The sequence below is a fragment of the Quercus suber genome, unplaced genomic scaffold, assembly GCF_002906115.3.
Source record: "Quercus suber isolate HL8 unplaced genomic scaffold, Cork oak 2.0 scaffold_183, whole genome shotgun sequence".
NCBI classification, from domain to species: Eukaryota; Viridiplantae; Streptophyta; class Magnoliopsida; order Fagales; family Fagaceae; genus Quercus; species Quercus suber.
Genome location: NW_027069641.1, coordinates 468660 through 493531, shown reverse-complemented (window position 1 = coordinate 493531; position 24872 = coordinate 468660). Strand labels below are relative to the sequence as shown.

Sequence of the window (24872 nt, the reverse complement as noted above, 5' to 3'; positions counted from 1 at the left end):
ATAATGCAGCGGAAAATAAATAACACAAGATATGATCACCCAGGAAACCACACGGTAAAAACCTGGGGAGGATTTGACCCACCGATCCTCAAGGCTAACCTGAATTCACTATGAAAGAATTGAAGTTCGTACAAAAGGACTACAAGCTCCCCGCTCGACTTCCTAATGCTACCCACCAGTAGAACTTCCTGACACGACCACGCGCAGGCTCCGAATCCACGGACTACTTCTTTCTTGAATTCTTCAATCAGCTACAAGCTCCCCGCTTGCTTTTCTTTTAATCTCCAATGGTTGCAACAATAATGATCTTCAAGATGTTGAAATAATCTCCACCATGAAAACCCTAAGTTTTGTGTAAAGGAAAGCTCCTCAAAGATCTCACACGAGATTCACACAAAACAGCAATGTATGAGCAACAATACAATATGGGCAACCTCCAAAAACGTGGCTAGGGTTTTATTTATATACCTAGGGTAAAAACATAAAACCCTAAACGTTTAATGAAGTAGGGCTGAGTTGGAAATTCTGCAGAAAATTCAACCTGTGCGATTTTCGATCGATCGAGTCTATTATTCGATCGATCGAGCCAGGCCGAGAGTCCCAAGTACTTCTGCAGCCACTCGATTCCAACTTTACAATATTAAACCAATTTTGAGCAAGTCTAAAGAAGACACCATACAATGTTTTGATCATGATTTGCCAACATTACAAATTAGAGTTCTAAATACATAAAATCCTAAGACCTTAGAACCTAACACTTGTTTATATTTATAAGTTGCTACAGTACCCGTGTAAATATACACGAGTACTGTAGCATGTTTATATCATTTTTTTCTCTCTCATCTGTGTAACTGCCTCTCAACTCCCTCTCTCGGCAGCACAACTCTCCCTTTCTCTCATCTCATCCATTTTTCTTCCTCTAGCTTCCGTCGATTGCCATTGCCGTTGATGAGAACGAGGTCGAGCAAGCCAAGTCGCTGGACAAGTCCATCGCCTACAACATGAACGGAGTTCTCCAACGGGTCTGTCGCCTAGAAGATCATGAGTTTTGATCCATTTTTGATTGAGCTTAAGGCCGGCGGCCATCGCGAGGAGGTGGTGGTGCTGCGAGGCACTTTGGTTGAGGCCGGCGGCCGTCGCGAGGAGGTGGGTTTTGATCCATTTTTTCTGGTTTTTTGGTTGATTGTGGGTGTGGGTTTTGATCCATTTTTTCTGGTTTTTTGGTTGATTGTGGGTGTGGGTTTTGATCCATTTTTGGTTGAGCTTGAGGTCGGCGGCCATTGCGAGGAGGTGGCAGTGCTGCGAGGCACTTTGGTTGAGGCCGGCGACTGGGTTTCGATCCATTTTTTCTGGTTTTTTATTGATTGTGGGTGTGGGTCAATGGGTTTTGATCTTGATCGGCTTGGCTTGAGTGGGTTTTCCTTTTGATGATGCTGGTTGGGTGGTGATGATGGTGGCTCGGTGGTGATGATGGTGGTGATGGTGGCCGTGGGTCTGTGAGAGAGAGAGGGGCAATGAAGGAGTGAGTAATAAAAAAAAATGTAAAATAATGAATATTTTATTGAATAAATGTGTAGAATAGATAAACTGATGTGTGTGTTTTGTAAAATTGGATGTGTAAAATAGAAAAAGTAGGTTTTTCCGTGTAAAATAGACAGAAAATTTACACGGACTGATGCGAATGCTCTTAGAGCATTCACATCAGTACATGGAAAGTCATGTATAATAGAAAAAACTACCATTTTTACACATTTTATATCAAAATTGCTCCACATCAGTACTTCCAAAGTCTGGTATAATCATCTATATTTATCCATGAGCTACAGTAACCGTGTATATATACACGGTTACTATAGCTCATGTATTTATTATTTTATTAATATAAATTCATACCAATTTTTCTCTCTCTTCTCTCCGTGCACAACTACCTCACCTCCTCATCTTCTTCTCCTCATCAGATGCACACAAACACAGACAAACCCACACACAAAGAACACAGACAAACCCACGCTGGAGATCGGTGCTTGCTGGAGATCGGTGCTCGGAGATCTGACCGGTGCTTGCTCGGAGATCAGATCGGTGCTTGTTGGAGATTGGGTTTTATTGGAGATCGGGTATAGAGTTGGGTTTTGTTTGAGAAGTGAAGCTGTCCGATTGGTGCTTGTTTGACCGTGGGTCGCCGGAGCTCGGTTCGTGGGTCGCCGTGAAGCTCGGTTCGTGGGTCGTCAGAGCTCAGTTCGTGGATCGCCGTGAACTTCGGTTCGCTGGGTTTTCTTCGTGGGTCGCCGTGAACTTCTTCGTGGGTCGCTGGGTTTTCTTTATGGGTCGTCGGGTTTTCGTGGGTCGCTGGGTGGGTCTTCGTGGGTCGCTGGGTTTTTGTTTTTGAGAAATAATGAGAGAAGGCAAAAGAGAGAAGGTAGAAGAGAGACAGAGAGAGAGAGAGAGAGGTGTTCAGCAAAAATGAAAAGAGAGAGAGAGATAATGCGCGTATATTAAGAGTGAGTTGAGGGAAATAATAAAAAAAAAATGAGAGGAATGAATATTTTATTGCAATAACTTGTAAAATAAATGAGTTGATGTGGGTGTTTTGTAAAAGTGGAAGTGTAAAATAGAAAAAGTAGGTTTTTAATGTAAAAATGAATGTGTAAAATAAAAATACTGATGCGAATGCTCTTAGGGAGTTATATTTTCTACTTTAAATTATCACTTTTACTGGATACCATGCATCTCATTCTCTATTCTCATAGAATATGACCATTATGATTATTTGAAATCATGATTGTTGAAACTATTAATAAAAAAGAAATATATTTCAAACTATTAATAAAAATACATTTTTGAAAATCCACCTTTTCCGAATGGTCATATTTTTGTAATTTTTTTTTTCTACAAATGCTTCTTAATGACTCAAAGAATAATAAGATAATAACAAAAATTCTCATGGAAGAAGAATGATTGACATCACATCGTCAGTGTTCAACATTTTTTTTTTTTTTTGAAAAGGCAGATTGATATTATCATAAAAACCAGGAAGACAAACAGAGAGGCTACAACAACAGGCCCCTATGCCAGATACAAAGAGTCACTATGGACTAACAAAGAAACAGCAGGGGGAGAAACCCCATTCCACAGGCATGTAGATTCCTCTCTCGGAGCCAGTTGAGCCAACTCATGAGCAACAACATTGAAATCTCTCTCCGAGTCAGTGTTCAACATTAATTCTTAGTACATCTGACCTGATCATTTACGAGGCCACCAACTGAACCTATATATATAAATTAAACCTTGATTCTATGTATAAATAAATTCAACTGAACCTATCAGTAATGAAGCGAGCAAAATAGTGCATATAATGCTTTACAGGTCTTGAGTTCAGTTTTCCTGTGTTTCAGGCCTATTCAATATATAATTTGAGGCCTAATAAGACAATAAGTTCAGTTTTTTCTGTGTTTTAGGGTGGTCCAATATCTAATTTGAGGCCCAAGACAATAATAATTATAGATTTGACCTGAATATTAATTCAATCATTTAACAATTAGTCTCCATCTGTCTTGCCGTTGAACATTATTGTAATGGAGAGCCAAAAGACCAGACATCCCCTTCTCTCCAGCCAATACTTTCAGCCTTCAACTGTCGTTTAGGCTCTCCATATGGTTTTTTTTTTTGCAACACAAACAGAAGGCAAAAACTTTTTAGATAGTAAGACGTATTTGCACCAAAAAAAGATATGCAGTTGTTGTATTTCTATTCTATGGTGCAAATAGAGATATACAATTCTTGTATTTCTATTTCCATTAATTTAAAAAAAAAAAAAATCCATATCAGTTATGACTTATACTTATGAGCCAGCAATAACCATCAGTTAAAATGCGCAGCAAGTCAAATCGCTGTTGTACCCTTGTGTAAGATGCCTAAAGAGAGGTTTCAAAAAAATTTTTAAAAAAAATGCCTGAAGAGAAAACTGGAATGCAGTAGATCATAAGTTTGAGGATAGGAATTAAAACACTTGCAACAGTTGCGATAGAGGTTTTACTACTAAGCCTCTCGGGCCAGCTGAACAAGCTACCCATACCATCAACTGGAAGCAGAGAAAGACAATGACTGAGAGCCACACCTGCCACAGAAATATAGAAAAGATTAGCACAAGTATGGATAAAATTCAGAATATTATTCTAAAAAAAGGTGATTCACAGGCAATGGTCCAGTAGCTTTAGTAACAGTAGCAGCAGCAATGTTAGCGTGATGGAGGAATGGTGCGCTTTGGAAAGATATTATGAACCATCTTTCCTATCTTTCCGTTCACACAAAGGGTGTTATTATCTCTGCATTATTCATAGCAGGAAGGAGAGACATGTTTTTAGTATATTACAAGCACAATTCAGGACAAATCAACATTCCTAGCCACAATTTTCCAGCTCATTAATTTAGTAAAAGCCACCATAGATGCAAGAAACATTAAATGAGGATGTCTAACTTTGATAAACCTAAAATCTATTCAAGCTTTTTTGGATCTCATATTGGTAAGAATTATAAAAAAACCCATCTAAGAAATTATGAAGATTTACAGCAACAAGATTAAGACAGAGTGAGGACAGATAACAAATCATAGTTATGTCAACAGAACTAAGAGAATTGTCCAATTCCATTGTCCAACAGCATCGTCCAATTTCATAGTTATGTCAACAGAACTAAGAGAATCGTCCAATTCCATTATGGGATTTTGGCTTCGTAGTGGGATTTTGGTTTTGCTAACATTGAAGTCATCTTTTGAAACTGTTTTTTTATTTAGGTAAAACAGTACTTTGAATCAAATTAAGTTAAAATGGTGTTTTAATGTTGACTCTTTGCTTTTAAAATGTAAACATGGCAGAAGTTTAGATGGGGATTTTTCCTACATGGCAAAACAAGCTTTTTTTTGTTGATAAAAATGTAAAAACAACCTTAATTTCAGGACTTAACTTTCTCTCAACTTCCTCTTTTATATATAGTATATGATATAACATTAATACCTAGATTAAAAAAATTTAGTCTGCCAGAATGCTCTGAAACAGCAAGTCATTTAATCAACAACTCCACATAAAGCAAGGTGCTTATAAAAAAATCAGATGCCTGCAAGGAATTTAAGGATATAAAAGCAAGAACTTCCTATGAAAACTTCTGCACAACACACACACACACACACACGCACACACACGCACACACACAAAAGAAAAAAAAAAAAAGAGAAGAGAGAACAGAACAGAACAGAGCAGAACAAAACAAAACTAATGTGAAAAATTTACTCACCATAGCAATCTACCTAATGCTACTCCCAGATAGAGGACAGTTACAGCAAGAAAATCTTCTTATACCTGCACAATAAATACATACGTGACCACATCTAAAGATTTTATTGAACTAACAACTCACAAAAAGTATGCCAAAATATTTCATACCTTTTTTTCAGAAGAACCAAAAGCCATTAAATGCATCCTCTTTACAAACCAAATCAAATAAACTCAAAAAAAGTGTTTCACAAACTTTACATAGTTCAGCTTCCACATACTACTCAAGGTACGGAGAGCCAGAGTTTCTTGCAACATAATCCACTTCCACCTTAATGACACCAACTACAAAGTACTTGTCCATATAATGGTTAAGAAAATTCCTTGTAAAGTGAAAAAGCTCGATAGGTGTTGATTTATAAGGATTTTGGCTTAGAAAAGTTCCCATTGGAGTATTAGTAGGAACCTTCGATTTCCAATTATGTTTTTTTATTTTTTTATTTATTTTTTTGATAGTTAGTCAGAGAACTGTTATTAATGAGAAAAAAAGGAAAGTACAAGTTGTTCATGATGATGAACAAGAAATAGAAGAAACAAACAGCAAAACAAAAGATAAGGAAATCAGAAAGATAATCTAAGGGAAAACATAAACTCTAAAAGAGACGAAGAATCAGTAAAGCCCCAACAACGAGCCCACTCAAAAAGACTGCGTTGGCATAAAACCTTTAACTCATCCAACGTCTTATCCATGTTCTCAAGGGAGCGACAATTTTGTTCCAACCAAACAATCAACATTAAGCACCCTGGAATCAAATTCCAAATATTCGAGTTATGCTTCCCAAGCTACTGATGCCAGCAAGATAAAAATCCCGCCACCTTGGCATAACCCAAAGAATACCAAAAGCCTGAAGCATGAAGGACCATAAGGTATGTGTAACAGGACAATGAAGCAGAAGATGGTCTACCGACTCCCCATCACCCCAACACATACAACACCAATTTACCAAAGGGTGACCCCTAAGCATGAGATTATCCAAAGTGAGAATCCGATCGTAGGCAACTGTCCACAAGAAGAAGGCCACTCGCTTAGGAATCTTTGGTTTCCACGCACCCTTCCAAGGAAACAAAAAATTCAGAGTATCCTGAATTGCTTGGTAATAAGATCGGGTATCAAACTTACCATCCCCTTTGAGCCACCAACAAAGAGTATCCTTCCTATTTCCCCAAGGAATATGAGGATGGATAAGCTAAAGTAGAGAGTAAGATGCAGCTAGCTCCCAGTCTTCAAAAGCTCTATAAACCTTAAGTCACACTCTAAAAGTAACTCCTTCCGGAGTTCACAAAACCTCAGAGATGCATGTATCCTTGGCAGCTGAATACACATAGAGCTCAGGATAGAGATCTTTTAGGGTATTATCTCCAATCCACCTATCATGCTAGAAGCAGATACGAGTGCCTTCACCCACTACAAAAGACATGCTTAGAAAAACTCTCCCACCCTTCATGAATGCTTCTCCAAAGACCACATCCATGAGTCCTCCTGCACACTTTCGTACACCACCCCCTTGACCCTCACCATATTTTGTGGAGATAACTCTCTGCCAAAGATGGGTAACTTCATACCCAAAACGCCACAACCATTTCCCTAATAAAGCTTGATTAAACGACGCCACACTTCTTATCCCCAAACCACCCAATCTAACAGGTAAACACACCCTTTCCCAAGCCACCAAAGGATATTTGAAACTCCCCTCAGAAGACCCCCAACGGAAATTCCTCTGCATACGTTCCATTCTAGCAACCATAGCTTTAGGAAAAGTGAAGAGAGATAGAAAGTACATTGGAAGACTTGAAAGAGTACTCCTTAGTAATGTGAGCCTACCACCCTTAGATAAATAGAAACGCTTCCGTTTATAGGAAGTGGAATGTAAATCGGCCTAGTCCAAAGGCTTGTGAATTGATTTTGGGTCTTCTCAAGGCAATGTACAATTACCACGTTGATGGAAAGAGTCATGGAAGTCTTTGGAATTCCAACAATTATCTGATTCAATATGAAAACTGTGGTGAAAACGTAAAACAAGTCTTACTTGTTCATGATTGGTTACATGATAGGGGTAATGAAAAAGCAACGAAAGAAAATTATATCAAGGATGTGTCAGAACTCATATTCAAGGGAATTCTTAATGTAAGTTAGAAAAATTTTCCAGCAGAATTACATCATTTGTATGACTTACTAAAATCTGTTATTAATGGGAGTCCTTTGGAGACCGATTCTGAAACATCATTCCCTTTGGAATTTTAGTATCCGAATCACTTTTGTTGATCGTGTTCATATGTACATGAAAAAAAATCCGCTTATTACATTAGTGGATTGGAGTCTTAATAGTTGCCACTCCAATCCACTAACGTAAACAGCTAATTGTTTTACATATGCATATGAACACGATCAACAAAAGTGATCTGGAGACTAAAGTTCCAAAGGGAAGGGTGTTTTAGAATCGGTCTCCAAGTGTTAGGACTTCCATCAACAACAGATTTTAGTAAGTCATACAAATAATACAATTCTACTGGAAAAATTTTCTGACTTACATTAAGAATTCCCTTCAATATGAGTTTTGAAACATCCTCGATATCATTCTCTTTCATTGCTTTTTCATTACCCCTATCATGTAACCAATCATGACCATGTGGAGCTTGATCTGGTAAATCTTGTCCAAAAGTCAATTGATGATACTGTTTAGTGTTGTCCCTAACAACACCCTCTTTAACAATGAATTTAATGAATTCATCTGATTCAGGATGGAACGAAGTGACCTTGTAATCCAACATCTTAAATTAACCTACATTGAAATCATTTACGTAGTTTCATGTCAGGCTTGTCAGCCCTCTGCACAAATCAAAAACAAATATATTAACTAAAAATCAACCTCACTGCACAAATATTGGATTTTGAAAAGTTATAAAATTGCACATCATCAAACAACATAAGCATGAGATGATACTATTTCAATGAAGTGAACAAATCAGGAACAAAATCAATGCATATAACTCTAAATAGTTGCATGCAAAAAATAATAATAATAATAATAATAATAAAAGATTGAAAAGCAGAATTGAAAGCTTTTTGTCATATAAGCAAAATCATAATTCTCTTTTAAATAGCCTGCATTCCAATCAATAGCTTTTGAGTGTGACTACCTCCAAGAAAATAGAGTGATATACAGGGAGCAACCTTTAGAACCCAAATGGCATTGGTTTGAAAAAAAAAAAAAAAAGGCTATTCTACAAAAATCTCTAAAACCCAGTCAAACACATTTGTTTTGATAAGTAACATAAAAATTATAAAAAATAAAAAAAAATAAAAAAAGAAGACGATCTTTTATATTTTTAGGTAGACTTTGGAGAGAGAGGTTACACAGTACCCAGATTGATCAATATATTAGTTAATGTATCTAGTAGCTTGCTTCGAAGGCGACAATAAGATTTCTAGAAAAATTTAAATCCTTCTTTTGTTTGCTACTTTACTATCTTTTTCTTTCACATCACAAGAAACCTCTACTTTTTATTAAATTAAAAACCGAACCTTCCATGAACTGCCGCTTTAATTAAATAGATGGTGTAAATTTTGCCAACAAGATGCAGCGCCTAATATATATGCAGCATGAACTAGTCTCTTCATGAACTAAAAAACTTCTCAAAAAGACTTCAATGCAGAGACCTTACTTCTCAAGACAGGAATGAGTCCACAAGCTTCAGATTTCAAACTCTTGATCAGGCAGAGAGCTTGGGCGGCGGTGCTTAAGAGTGAGTGAGATGGAGGTCGTATGACTGTGTGAGCTGTGAGATGGTGCCGGCGGCGATGAGAGACAGAGTGAGGCGGCTGGCTGTGCTGTGAGTATTATTGTGTGAGGCGTGAGAATGCTCTGGTGTGAGGGACTGAGGCGTGAGGAGTGAGGTGAGTGAAATGAGATGGGGTAGGTAGGGTTTATAACTCTATGAGTGCGTTTGGACTCAGCGTTTTGCTGAGTCCACGTTTCACGTTTTGCAATTTTTCTTTTTTTTTTTTTTTTTTTCCCGGAAAGTGAACAGTAAAATCACATGATTTTACTGTTCATGAGACAAAAAACACTGTTCATGTACTGTTTGACACTGTTTACGCACTAAAAAATAAAAAATATTAAAAATGGGTCCCACGGTACTATTTACACATTTAAAAATTATTTTGCTACAGTATTTTCAGTTTTCAGTTTTCAGTTTTCAGTTTCAGCAACAATAAGTTCAATCCAAACTCACCCTATATATATATATATATATAAGGAGGGTTTTAGTAATTTTAGAGTGACCAGGTCGAGTCCAAGTCCAGATTTGGGCCGGGTTTTTAATAAAACCGGAATTCGCTTCAGTTTTTTTTTAACCCATAATTGACACTATTTTTTATCGGGTCGGGTTTTAGAGTCGGGCCCGTTCAGATACTTGCGGGTCTGGTAGCAATATCCTTACTTGGCCTATCTCTCTTGACGAATCCTATCTCTTCTTCTTTACTTTTTCTTTTTTTACCCCTAAATTAGGTTAAGTTGTAACCGTGGGTTTGAATTGGGCTTTTAGTTTTTCTTTTAGTTGGGCTTGCTAGGCTATCTAGGTTGTTAGAGAAGGGGGCCAAGGTCATAGAAAAGAGGGGCCCTACCCTAAAAAATTCTAAAATTACCTAACAAAAAAAAAATTGAGCCGGGGGCCCAAGCTGTCCAAATTCCCCAGAGCAAAGAATGGGCAAAATTTGCTGAATAGTACATTTTTAGGAAAAAAAAAATTGGTAAATAATATGCATTTGAAGTTATTTAGTTATGTAGAATATTTATGGAACTCGAGTTTCAACCCAAAATCAATTTTAGCAAACTTGAGTTCTAATTAGTTTAGTCGTTTGACGTGGATTTAAAAATAAATTCTAATAATAACACATGGAAATCGAGTTTAGCAAACTCGAGTTCCAGCCTAGTTTAAACCTCCATGCCAGAGAGCTCCAAGCTCAGCCTTTCACTATTGCTAGCAACAAATTGCCACTACCATTGTGGTGGTGGCTTTCAACTCAAATCCTCTTTCTCTGTCCGTTTTGCACAGACCCCTTCTCTCTCCACAATTGGTCGATGGGTTATAGCGATGGGTATTTGGGTTGTTGTGCTCTAATGGGTCACGACATTTGATGGGTGTTTGGTTTTTGTGTTATGATGGGACACGATGGTTAATGGGTATGGGTTTTGCAGTTTGATGGGTCACAAATGCGAGGGAAAGGATGGATTTGCTGGGATTTTGTTTGGCTGGGTTTGGTGATTTGCTTCATTGGGTGCTTCAACAAATCTGTTTGGTTCAATGAATTTCCTTTGATGGGTTGGTCGATTCGAATGGTTTTTAGGTCTAATGGTGTGCGTTGTGTTTGATCTTTGATTGTTCAACTTGCCTGGGTTTGATTATTTTTGGGTATGAAGTTTATGGTTTTGATTTTTTTGGGTTTGAATTTGCTGGGTTTATTCATCGTGTTCATGGTGTCAGATTTTTCATTTATTGGGCTAGAACTTGAGTTTCCTAAACTCGAGTTCCATGTGGTGTTTTTTTTTTTTTTTTTTGTTAATTCCACGTCAGACCTATACTAGTTGGACCTCAGGTTTGTTAAACTCGATTTTTGGTTGGAACTCGATTTTGCCAAACTTAAGTTCCAAAAATAGTCTACACAACTGAATAACTTCAAACACATGCTATTCACCAAAAATTCTTCTAAAAAGTTACTATTAAGCAAATTTTTCCCAAAGAATGCATTGATGCTTGATGAATAGATATCAAACAAAGAAAGAAGCCCCCCCCCCCCCCCCAACCCCCTCCCCACCCCCTCCCCCAAAATAAACAAAAAAAAAGAAAAAAGTCTGAAATACCCAGAAACAATATGGGGAAAAAATATTGGTGAAAATATACTTTTGATCCCTACATTTTGGACTAATTCCTTTTTTGGTCTTTAAATTAATTTTGCTACTAATGTAGTACCTAAAAAAAGAAAATCAATTCTATTTTGGTCCTTGCCGTCAACTCACTAACATAAAAGTCATACGTGGTAAACAAAATGCACTATTGGCATGTTAGATGCTAACGTGTCTATTAAAATAACATTTTAAAAAATTATTTAGCATTTTTTAAATGTCACGTTAGCATTATAATTTTTTTTTAAAGCATGTCAGAAAATTTAAACAAAATAAATTAAAATTAAAAAATATTTAATTAAATCATTTAATTTAAAACATTTTTTACTTTTCATTTTTTTTTTTGGGTAAGAAACTTGTTTTTCATGTTCTTCCCCAAATTAAAACATACACCCGTTGCCTTCTTCTTTTCTATTGTTTTTATATTTTGACATTTAAATAACTTTCCAGAACATGACAAATTAGGTGGAGTTTGGATAGCGCTTAATAAGTCTGCGTTTGTGCATTTTGCTGAAAAAATGTAGGTCTCACGGTACTATTTATAGACCCACAAAAGTCATCCAAACACAAATTTCAATATAAATTTAGGTCCCATAACACTATTCACACATTTAAAAATTATTTTACTACAGTTTTTTTAATTTTCAGTTTTCAGCAAATAAGTGGTATCCAAACACATCCTTAATTTTCACATATTAATATGAATTTCGAGTAACGTAAGTTGTCCATGTTTGTGAATTTTTTAGCACTTAAGGTGATAGAAGTGAGAAATAAGAGTTGTGACTCAAACTAAATTAGTTCTAGTTTTCCATTTGGTGGGAAATTTTTAAAGCAACCGAAGAAACTCCACAAAAAAAAAAAAAAAAAAAAAAAAAAAAAAAAAACTCTCATTTTCCACTCACCCAAAACCCCATCATAGCAAACAACAATATTCACAAGAAATTTCAACAAATAAGAACCTGCATTTGACTTGATGGGAGATTGGGTGGCTGAAGAACTTGCACTTCTTAATCCATGTGACATAAATTGGGATTGTCTTAATGAACCAGTAGCCCTAGTGAATGTGGAAGAGGATGATGAATTTGAAACTATTGATGTTGATGACGACAACAACAATGAACTTGGGCTTGACAAATCTTCCAATGGGTCCTGGTAGTTCTTGTGGGAGTTCTTTTGATGACGAATTTAATCATTTCCTCATGGACGATGATGAGGAGGAGTAATACTATGTTATAAACTTTGTTGGCTTATTAGTTATTATGGACTTATGTAATGAGTAATGACTTGTTATAAATATTATTATTGTTTGATGTTATATTGAGGTTTAGGACTTAAGAGTTAAGACTAAATGTTTTGTATTATTTGATATTTAGTTATTGACTAGTAAATCTTCTTATTGTGTGATGTTAAATTGATGTTATAGTGATGTTTAAGACTTAAGAGTTAATACTAAATGATTTTGTATTATTTGATATTTAGTTATTTATTTCTTTGAATTGACAATTTTATGTTGTACAAGAATATATATAAATTATTTTCTAGGAACACCGAAACACCCTGAAACGGTAGCCGAAATTGGCCGGTACCGAAATATTTCATTTCACTGGATAAACCGAAACGAGTTCCGAAATGGTATTCATAATATTGATAAGAACACCAAGCAACAAAAAATACCATTGGTAGAAAGAAAATAACCCTAATTTGTTCCAAATTCCCAAAGCCCACATACATAGCCGAAGCCCACAACCAAGTTGTTTTTTAGATTAACCCAAATCTGAACCATTTTGAAGCCAATCAACCATTATTCCCTTGAAACCCCAAAAAATAAAAATCAAAATAATTTGTAGACCATAGAGCTTCAGCCTTCAACACTACACCCTCCACTACCACATCATCTTCCTCATCGCTCTGGCCAGTCCTCCGCCTCCATCACGAGGCAGATCAACCTTTTATTGATTTGGATCTTGACTTGCGGATTTGGCTCTTGACTTGCAGATCAGCCTTGTATTGATTCAGTTGCTGTCACGACATGGCTGGCGGCAGCCCAACGCGAAACCAGTGAAGTTGAAATGGGTTCAAGGTGGTGCCTTGGTTAAAGATTAACCAAATGAATGAGGGTGGTGATTTAAGAAGGGTGGTGGTCGGGTTCTGAGTTTCAAAGTGAGTTTGGTGATTGAAGAAGTGTGGGTTGTGGGTTGTGGGATTTGATGATTTTCTAGTTTTGAACTTTATGGGCTTGTGGCTTTAGGATTTGATGATTTTGCTGGGGTTTGAGAAAATGAGGGCTCTGAGACTTATGATTTTTTTTTTTTTTAGCTGAATTTTTTGGGTTTTTTTTGTGTTTGATTCTTAAGAAAATTTCTGAGTTTGTTGGTTTGTTTAAGGGGAAGAACTAAAGTTCTTGTTCTGGGAAAGAAGAAATGAATTTTCTTAGTGAAAAAAAAAAATGAAAAGTTAAAAAAATAATTTAATTAGATTAATGTTTATTTTTAATTTTTGTTTAAATTTTCTGACCTAGCTTTTTTTTTTTATCAATTGAAATACTAACATGGCATTTAAAAAATTCCAAATAATTTTTTTAATATTATTTTAATGGACATGTCAACATCTAAAATGCCAACCATACATTACTTTTCTGTTAGTGGGTTGACGGCAAAGACCAAAATAGAATTGATTTTGTTTTTTAAGGAACTACATTAGTAGCAAAATCAATATAGGAACCAAAATGGGAATCGGCCTAAAATGTAGGAACTAAAAGTGTATTTTCACCAAAAATATTTGCATATATAAGTCTTGAATTTTAAAAGAACAAAAACGTACTGAACCTCCATGCAAAAGAAACAAACAAAAAAGAAAAGAAAAAAATCGTATTTTTCTCTATTATATATATTTCAAAAACACAAACTTGAACATTGCGAACTTGATGGTAATTAGCATCTTCTCTCTCTTTAAAGAAGACAAGAGAGAGTGATTCAATTTCTCCCAATATCTCATAGAAAATAGAAAGAGCGAAAACCTACTAGTAAACAAAGTAGGCCGGCAAAAGGTGGAAGTTTTGGAGACAAAGATTGGATGGAGAGAGAAGAGAGCAATTTAAACATTAATTTTCTAGCTATGGGTCAATAGGGTTTTTTAGTTAGGAATTTTTATGTGTATGAGTGTTGTAGTCTGGTTTTTTCAAGGGCATTGTGCATTTTAGCCTTTTTTTTTTTTTTTTAGGTGAAATTTTTGGGTTAGAAATAGTTTTTTTTTTTTTTTTTAATAATGCTGATGTGTAAAAATGTGGGAGCTCTAAAAAAAGTCAAATATGAGTGTTGTAGTCGGGTTTTTCAAGAGTGTTGTGGGTTTTAGCTTTTTTTTTTTTTTTTTATAAATAATGATGATGTGTAAAAATGTGGAAGCTCTAAAAAGAGTCAAATATTAGTCAAAGGTTTCAGTTTTATAGTATATATAGAATAGAGTATGGGCAATTTTGTCCATTCATAAATTATTATATCCTTAGCCACAAGTGATGTAAGATTACTCCCATTTAACAAGGTGATGTGGTACATTTTGTAATCTTGCATTACCTTAATGTTAGAAAAAATTAAGTGAACCAAACACCTTAATGTCATATTACTGTCATGTGCATTACATCAAGGGCACATCACATCATTGGTTTATGATTTTGCATTTAACTCAATGTTGCTATTTTTGGTAAATTTTTGGTATGTTGCCACCTAATCTCATGATTAGTGCGAATTAGGGTTTTGGATGGCTTCTCAGTTGTCCTAGGGTTTTACCTTTTAGTATTTATATGTTTTGTAGCCTTCAAAGGCAAATCAAATTATTATTAATAAAATTCAAAGTTTTTCTCTATCTAGTGGATTTCAAATTTATCACCTTGTGGATTCAAGGGACCCATCGTGAATTCGAAGTTTATTAATTTTGTGATTAGTGCGAATTAGGATTTTAGATGGCTTCCTTTTTTTGATGAACCAACAATTTTATTAAGCAAGCAACAAAACTACACAGGCAAAGAAAGAGCCTCGGCTCTAATAATAGAAACAAAGCAAGGAGGCCCCAACCCCACATCAAAAGAGCCAAAGTAGTTGTTTGACAAAGACCACTTGGCTAAAACATGAGCAGCCACGTTTGCTTCTCTAGCCACCCAACATAATCTACAATTAGTGAAATTCAATTTTAAGGCTAAAACATCAGAGCAGATGGTTTTTATTCTCCAAGGAACATCCCAGTTAGGACAACATAGCGCATTAATGCAGGACTTTGAGTCACTCTCGATGAAAATGGAGTCAACATCCAAGTTTGCTGCCAAGTTGAGGGCCCAGATTATAGCTTCAGCCTCTACTTGGAGAGGGAATGTGGTGTTCACTCTTTTAGAACAAGAAAACACCACTTCCCCTCTCCAATCTCTAGCTACAGCTGCAATGGATGAACTCACAATGTTGCAAGCAGCATCTACATTGATCTTAATAGTGTCCCTATTTGGTTTAGACCAAGCTGATTAGATCCTATTGCTTGTTGACCCCATTGGGATATCAAGAACCTTCCTAAACTCTGCAACAGATCTGGATATCTTTAACAAAATCCCATCCAAATTTGGAGATACTCCCTCAAGTTGAACTTGGTTTCTTAACTTCCAAACCACATCACATATCATTGCACCATATAATAAAAACTCTGCCTTACTAATTGAATTCAACCTAAATGTATCCGGAGGGGAGAATAAGGTTTGAATGCATTGGGAGGAGGAAGAGAGACCCAAACCATCAAATCTGAACCCCTAATGGCTGTTGAACCAAATAGCTTTAGTCAATGGGCACATAACAAATAAATGGAGACAAGTCTCTTCTTCCATGCCATAAAATGAGCAAGACGTGTCTCCAATATTTATATATCTAGCCAAAAAGGATTTAGTAGGGAGACAATTTGCTGCAATCCTCCATAAATGCATTTTTATTCTCTCATGAATCTTGGTTTTCCAAATTTCTCCCCTAGACACATCTTGACTAGTAGGTGGGTTCTTTCTCTGGCCAAGCCAATAAGCTGATTTCACTAATATTTGCCCATTAGAAGTGGCAATCCATATCCACTTGTCTGCTTGTGAGTGAAAGGAAATAGGAATTCTTTGAATAGCTTTAACAGTTTGTTCATTAAATAAGTTTTTGAGCTTATGGCAGTCCCACCCCCTATGACTTGGATTAATGAGTTGAGATACAATCAGTGCATTGTCTGGATTAGAGCCTTCCTTTGGGCAAGGGATGAAAGAAGATATATTAGGAATCCACGAATCCAACCAGGTTCTAATAGAATTCCATTACCAACTTGAAAGCAAGCACTTTGAGCCATAAGATGTTTTGTACCTTCAATGCTTCTCCAAGTGGGGGATGATCTACCTGCTGTTTGGTGGTTCAACTAGTTGGATCTAACCTTATATTTTACTCTCAATAACTTAACACAAAGACAGTTTTTTTTTTTTTTTTTTTTTTTTTTTACAGTATCCACGCATTGCATCAAGGGCACATCACATCATTGGTTTATGATTTTGCATTTAACTCAATTTTTCCATTTTTGGTAAAATTTTGATATTTTGCCACCTAATCTCGTGATTAGTGCAAATTAAGGTTTTGGATGGCTTCCTAGTTGTCCTAGGGTTTTACCTTTTTAGTATTTATATATTTTGTAGCCTTCAAAGGCAAATCAAATTATTATTAATAAAATTCAAAGTTTTTCTCTATCTAGTGGATTTCAAATTTATCACCCTGTGGGTTCAATGGACCCATCGTGAATTCGAAGTTTATTAATCTCGTGATTAGTGCAAATTAGGATTTTAGATGGCTTCCTAGTCATCCCAGGGTTTTACCTTTTCAATATTATATGCTTTGTAGCCTTTAAAGGAAAATTAGATTATTATTAATAAAATTTATAATTTTTCTCTATCATTTTCTTTAGTGGATTCCAAATTTATCACATAGTAGATTCAAGGGATCCATCGTGAATTCGAAGGTTACAACCAAAAACTAACAACTTAGTTTCTGCTCCATCAAAAGAAGTATCGTATGTACTTTCTTCAGACTTCCACGATATCAAATAATAAGTTAGGGGAAATTACATTTTACCCACCTGTGACTTGTCCAAAAAACACTTTATCCATCTGTGGTTTAAAAAATGGCACTTTACCTACATGTGGTCTAATCTGTTAACCAAACATTACCCACCTCTGTCCTTGCTGTTACTCTAACACTATTCCACTAAAAAAAACAATAGCAATTGAATCAAAACACTTTCCTGAGAAAAAAAAAAAAAAAAGCTTCTCTTTACCCGAACACCCTTTGTTTGAGATTGTGATCCACTCCATCAAGATCAACCCGTGAAACTCTCAATATCAAGAGAAGATGGCAGTCCAATCAAAACCCATGTGAAGGATATTGAAGATTTTCTCTCTTGATTTAAACAACACGTACGATTTTGATAGTTAGGGTTTTGGATTTCTTTTTCAAAACTTGCAGGTAGATTTTTTTTTTTTTTTTGAAAAAAAATTGCTAGTAGGTTACTTGATAGATTGCTGGTAGATTACTTGATTTCTTGGTTCCTAGTGCAACACGTAAACCAAACATTCATAAGCTCCTTCATATTTGTCTTGTTAATAAGTTGAAGATCAATTATTGAATTGCTTTCTCATATGGTTGCCTCCCATGACATTGGTCAATTCTATGGAAAAACTTTCTCAATTTCTGCAACCAGATAACAGAGTTATGTTTTAGAATTACAAAAACACATGTTGTGCTTTCCCAATTTCACTATATTCCTCTTATTGTAAATTTTGGTTTATGTTTGTTAGTGATACATTATAGCTACCTTTAACTTTATCACAAGGGATTTCAAAGTACATATATCTATAGAGAAAACAGAGGAATATTACAAATGATGATGGTTTTGACCTTTCAAAAATTTTGTTCTTTCTATGGTAAGTTCATGTTGTTTGTTCTTCGCATTATATCATTTGAATTTGGGGTGAAATAACTAGTGATATGAAGAAAAAAGAGCTAGGATTGACATTCTAGATTTTGCTTCATTACCATACATGTATTCATGGTTCAGAATTTTTCATGCATTTATGGATTGAATTGTTCTGCTGAAGCTTCTTTTTTTATTTCTAGCAAGTATTATTCTTTCATTTCAACTAATGGGAATTTTAGTAGTTGAAATTTCAATTAATGATTGCTCTGATGATTGCTAAAAATACAAAACAAAGACTTATTTTTTTTTAAAATGTGCATATTCTAATGGGATTTTTTTTTTTTTTCAAATTGCAATAATTTCAATGAATGTTTCTTTAGCAACTTATGCAATGTCTTCATCAAGAGGCACTTATTCTACAACAACTCATTTTTACCATGCTTTAGAGGGAAAAGTCAGCTAGGGAAATGGAAGAAAAAGCTACCAAGAGGGAAATAAAAGCTTATGAACAGTATGTAGAAGTTAGGGAGAAAGCAATGATGGCGAGAGATAATGAGAGATTGTGCAAGCTTGCACTAATTGTGTCATGGAGATTTTTTGTATTTGTAATGTTGGTTTTTTGTTTTGCCTCAATCAACAAAACAGAATTTAAGAGATTTAGGTCTAGCATGATGGTTATGTGTTTGTTTTATTGAGGTTGGCTTGATCATTGAGCTTAGTTTAGTGTGTGGTATTTACTATTTTGTAGATTGAATGTTCAAATGGTCATTTTGTAAGTTGTATTGTTGTAATATAACAACTTTGGTAATAGAATCATCTGATTTGATTGTTGGTAATAAATTGATGGTGTTTGTAAATTGATGGCACTCAACTATCATAACCAAACATTTTGGAATGTTCATAACTGCACAATATTGGCACATGCCAAAACTTGTCAAAAATGGCACAGGCCAAAACCAGATAAGTGCAATATATGACCAAAATATTAGCAATTCTTCCATATCAGCTAACAACACAGCCACTCTGTCACTACCTGGTACATTGCCAAAACCTGATATATGTAATATTTGACCAAAATATTAATCATTCTTCCATAACAGCTAACAACACGACTAATTTGTCATTACCTGGCACATTGCCAAAAGGTAATATATTACCAAAATATTAATCATCCTATCATAAATGGTACATGCCAAAACATAACACAATAGTATATTACCAAAATATTACAACCTTTCCACCTTAATAATAGGATTACAAACAAAAGTAAAGTTTACCAAAAAAAAACCAAAAGTAAAAACATTGTTTGACAAAAGACAGACAAACACATCTCCTAACCAAAACATAAAACATTGATTTTGGCACTTGACCATTTAAACTACTAATTATACTAGGTATGTGGACTACAAAAAAAAAAAAAAACAAAACTTCAAGTCTAGCTTCCTTCTAGTTTGATGGTCATCATGTATTGCCCTTCCCACCAACTGGTTGAAACTTTGATGGTTTTGATGTTTTGCCCTTACCACCTATTGCCTATGATTTTGCAGCACTTGATATATTGGCCTTTCCTCTAGTACCCATAGTAGTACCTCTACCATTTATTTGTCTAGCTACCCCAGCAACAACAGATGCACCAACCACACTAGCTACACTAGCAACACCACTTCTTGGCTACAAAATTAAATCATAATCACAGTCAAGTTAATTGATGGTAAGGTAAGACAAAAATTATATAAATAAAGTTGTAATACCTAGGATGATGATGGTCTAGAATCCCATGTCTCTCTAGGTGCTCGAAAGTTTGGTTGGCTAGATGAAGAGTACCAATAGGCCCTAGAGGCAGCTTGTGGAGTTGAAGCTCTATTAGTTGGTTGTGAGGATGAAGGCTGAGATCTAGAGGTGTCAACAAAAAGTTGATATGCAAGTTAGGATGCAGGTTAAGTATAGTTTAAGGCCTTGCTTCAGTAACATTCTTCTTGGTCCTACTTGCAGAATTAACTCCCTATGCATATATCACAACAGTACAAGTTACAAACATACGACAACAATAACGACAGCCTACAAACATATGAAGCAATAAACGAAGTGGGTAGGGTTGAACTCAGTTGGAACCCATTCCGATTGGCCAGGCATTGGTTGAATAATCTCCTAGTAAGTTTGAAGATATGTTTCCCTTAGGTAGCAAGGATGCACATAATCTTCTACCTTCTCTAGGTTCTTAAAAATAGCAAAAATGCCATGTTTGCAAGGCAGTCCAGTTAAATCTCTTATCCTACAGCTGCATGTCCTATTTGTCAAATTAACCACATGCCTTTCACGGTCATTATTAACTTCATACATGAACCTACCAGATGGAGTAGCACAAAAAGGTACACTCTCTAGTTTCAACTTCTCTAACTTGTCTTGAATATTTGGACACACTTTCCCAACATACTTCTCTATACCTTTCCTCTTTTTATAAAGGTTGGCCATTAGCCTAACTCAAATCCACTCTAACATTGCTAAGATGGGCTTGTCCCTAGCCTTCAAAATCATGGAATTGAATGATTCACTAAGATTGTTGGCCAAACAGTCACTTAATGCCCTGCAGGTAAAATGAGACTTAGACCATTGGGCAGGGTTAATGTCAGCAAGATACTCCCAAGCCTTAAGGTCTAGATCCTTTAATTCTTGCATTCTTCTCTCAAACTCCCTAATAGTTGAGGCTTCAGCGCATCTCCATAATGCATCCTTCAACTCCAACCCCTTGTGCTCAACTTTGAAGTTATTGTAGATATGCTTCACACAGTACCTATGCTGCATAGTTGGAAACAACATCTCAATTGCAGGTATAAGTCCCTGTTTCACATAGAATTCAATAGAAAACAATATTAGTATGGCATTGCAAAATCAATGAAGACTACAACATACAACACTGAGAAAATTAGCTAAACAATTCAATGCCTAATTGATAGGGCCTAAACAATTCAATGCTAAACATATTTTAATTGCACAAGTAACGTGGTTTTAAACAAGTTTTGACAAATCAATGCATATTTTTCATACAAAATTCAATAGAAAACAATATTAGTAATATGAATAATGAAAACACGTGCATGTATTACTGAAGTGAACATAAAAAGTTTATACCTTCTGCCTATCATTGATAAAGACCAAATTTAGTTGCTCTGGATTCCCAATATCATCTAAAAATTGTTGAAGGAACCAAACCCAAGAGTCCTTGTTCTCTTGTTCAACCATAGCAAGGGCAATTGGAAAAATATTATCATTTCCATCCCTAGCTATGGCAGCTAGTATTTGCCTACCAAATCTTCCTTTTAGGTGGCACCCATCCAATCCCATAATTGGTCTACACCCTCCCAAGAAACCAACCTTTTGTGCATTATACCTTATATACATCCTCCTAAATTTTGGTTGGTAATTTCCATTCTCCATCTCAATTTGCAAAATAACCTTACTTCTCACATCATTCAACTTTATCATCTTTGCATAGTCTCTTAGCTTTCTATATTGCAACTGCTTATCCCCAGTAATCAAATCAATGGCTTTCCTCTTAGACCTATATACTTGACTCACACTTATGTCAACCTTAATTTTGTTCTTCACATGGTGTTGCACACCCTCTATAATCCAATTAGGGTTCTTGCTAAAATCCTGCATGTACTTCTTAGCAACATAGGCTGATGTTACTTGGCTGTTTTGGAGGGGTCTAAGGCAGATGCACTTAGGTATCCATGTCTTTATTTGGAAGGTCAACTCCCTACTAACTTTGGATGCCTAACACCTCCATCCACACTTGTTCTTACAATAGACAGATACCTTCTCTTTCTCATTCAATTTGAACCAAATATCCACAAGTTTCTGTATAGCACATTCCCTCAATGCCTCCCTAAACACCTTAGCATTAGGAAACTCCATTCCCTTACACAGCTTTGGTTTTTTCATTCTAGTTTGAATAATAAACACCTTCTCTGTTGAACCAGTAGCAGGTTCATCATCATCAGACCCTACCAAACTTTCCATGTCATCCTCAACAGGTGGTTCAAGCCAATCATTTTCATCCACACCATCAATTTCCCAAGCATTATCCATTTGTGGGGCATTATTACCTGTTGCATTACTGCTCTGTGGGGCCTCAATAGCTACTACATTACTCCCCTGTGGGGCCTCAATAGTTGCTACATTACTCCTTTGTGGGGCTGCAGTCTCCCCAACTCCATTCCCCTCAATCTGTGTAAATGCCCCAAATACATCGTCATGAAATCTGGCCTTTCTAGCCCTTCCTCCAACCAATCAAAGTCCACATTGTCATTTTGCTCAATTTCTAGCACTTCATCTCCTTCACCATCCACATTCACTTCTTCATCTACATCACTCACATCACCATTTTCTTCATACTTTACATTACCACCTTTAACAGCAAGTGGCTGCTCACCACCTTCCACATATAATACCAACCTATCTGTAGGCCATGCTATGTGAATTTCACACATATACCGCACCTTAGCATCCCCTTCCTCCAAATTACCTCTAGGAATTAGGTAATAATATGTACTAGTACGGGGTGCACCGTACTTCTCACACAGTCCTTGTATTTCAAAAAAACTTAGAAAATCAGGGTCAACATTTTCATATGCTATGTTGCCACCTATATATTCTAGGTTTGGGTTCCACACAAACTTGCCACCATAATTAATCTCAATAGTCAACTTTAAATCTGCCATCTGCATAAATAAAAGTGTTAAACAAAGTCCACATTTAAATAAAAGTGTTATTTGACAAAAGAATAAAACAAAAACATAGCAAAAACAGACAAAAGTGTTTATTCTGTTTTTGGGAGACAACCACATGAGAATGGACCATAAAGTCCACATGTACACATTTTTTCCTCGATACAAAAAGATTCTTTGGGTCCACACAGAAACTTTTAGCTCATTAAACAATATATAAATTTCAGCAGTTGAAAATTTCTACAGGTTCCTAACGAAATATGCACATTAAAAAAAATAAATCTTTGTTTTGTATTTGGGAGGCAACCACATGGGAATGGACCAATGTCATTTATTTTATTATTATATAAATTGGAAAATTCTACAACAAAACAACTTCAAATAGACCAATGCAAGAACCATATGAAAAAGCAATTCAGTAATTGGTCTTCGACTTATTAACAAGACAAATAGGAAAGAGCTTATGAATGTTTGGTTTACGTGTTGCGCTAGGAACCAAGAAATCAAGTAATCTACAACAATCTATCAAGTAAGCTACCAGCAAATTAAATATATATATATATATATATCTACCAGCAATTTTTGAAAAAGAAATCAAGAACCTTAACTATCAAAATCGTACCAATTGTTTAAATCAAGAGATAAAATCTTCAATATCCTTCACATGGGTTTTGATCAGACTGCCATCTTCTCTTGATGTTGAGAGTTTCACGGGTTGATCTTGATGGAGTGGATCACAATCTTGAACAAAGGGTGTATGGGTAAAGGAAAGCTTTTTTTTTTTCTCAAAGGGAAGTGTTTTGATTCAATTGCTATTGTTTTTGTAAGGTTGAAATTTATCAACCATCTTTTTGGCTTTATTCCGTGCCAATTTGCTTGTAATTTAGCACTTAGTAACCTTGTACTCAGATGGGATTCATGTAGGGGTAGTGTGTGAAGAGAGTGTGAAGAAAAGTTTAAGTTTGTGCAAGGAAGAAGAGTTTCGCGGCTAGGACTCGCAACTGACTCGTGACTGGCAAGCCGCCAACTGCAGGCACGTGAGAAGCACACAGGGGAGCTGAAGGGTCGTGCCAGCTGTCACACTACAGGACAAAAGTCTCAGGCTGGCCAAGCCGTTACCTCGTGACTTGAACTCACGACTTAGACAAGCCGCAATGTCAAGCCGCCAAGTTACCCTGTTTGGCAAAAACTGACTCTTCGTATTCCAAATATACACCACTATATATAGACCCTTATACCCACGAAATCGAGAGAGCTTCCAAAGAGAATTTTGTGAGAGAAACCCTAGAGAAAAACAAGATTATCTCATCCCTAATCTTCACTAAGAGACTCTACAAATTCCTCTACTCTCTTCCTCTCTATTGATACACCCTTGAGAGGTTATTGACCAAATCCTTATCTCACCACACCCACGTCAGTGAGTATGTACATTTGGTGTTAAGAGAAGCAATTTGGAAGGAACCAATGTCTATTGGTTGATGCTATGGTCTAGTAGCGGAATTCGGTAAGTTAAAGAAGAAATAGGTTCGACACAACCTCGTCGGAGTAAGAAGTTTGGAGGGCTTAGGTACACTGGGTAGATTAGGCTTGGAGGGTCTTCTGCTGTTCATGTATCCCAACTACATTCTTTAGTGGATTATTTACCGCTTGGAGGGTGGCGGAAAGGTTTTACGCCGAGGGCTTCGGTTTCCTCTTCGATAACACATCGCGTGTTGTCCTTGTGTTTGCATCTCTCTTCCTTTATCTTTGCCTTTTATTTTCTGTTGTGGATGTGGTTATAATTGGCTTAAATTGTTTATCAATTCTGTGTTTGGCTTATGTTTATGTTCCGCACGTTAATTGTTTGATTATAAGCTTGAATTGATATTTTGTAATTTGGGGTTTAAACATTCAAAGGTGTTTTACACGCATTTTGAACTTTCATTTGGTATCAGAGCAGGTACACTCGTTGGGGT

At 36.0% G+C, this 24872-nt stretch overlaps 1 protein-coding gene and 1 long non-coding RNA gene across 4 annotated transcripts; both read right to left on the bottom strand.

The window, feature by feature from the left end:
• Positions 1-3007: 3007 nt before the first annotated feature.
• Positions 3008-9234, bottom strand: LOC136069685 (uncharacterized). 3 transcript variants are annotated; one of them, XR_010630903.1, is made up of 3 exons: positions 8848-9234; positions 5287-8151; positions 3008-4114 (listed from the first exon to the last, which is right to left on the bottom strand). It is a non-coding gene; the product is annotated as an uncharacterized LOC136069685 (long non-coding RNA). The 3 variants fall into 3 exon arrangements; XR_010630901.1 differs by having other exon boundaries at positions 8983-9234; XR_010630902.1 differs by having other exon boundaries at positions 8988-9234.
• Positions 9235-20668: 11434 nt separating this feature from the next.
• LOC136069672 (uncharacterized) lies at positions 20669-22911 on the bottom strand. Its single transcript, XM_065778429.1, has 4 exons — positions 22519-22911; positions 22007-22417; positions 21317-21964; positions 20669-21025 (listed from the first exon to the last, which is right to left on the bottom strand). The coding sequence occupies exons 1-4, from the start codon at positions 22909-22911 to the stop codon at positions 20669-20671; spliced, it is 1809 nt and encodes a 602-aa protein (XP_065634501.1).
• Between the last annotated feature and the right edge of the window lie 1961 nt (positions 22912-24872).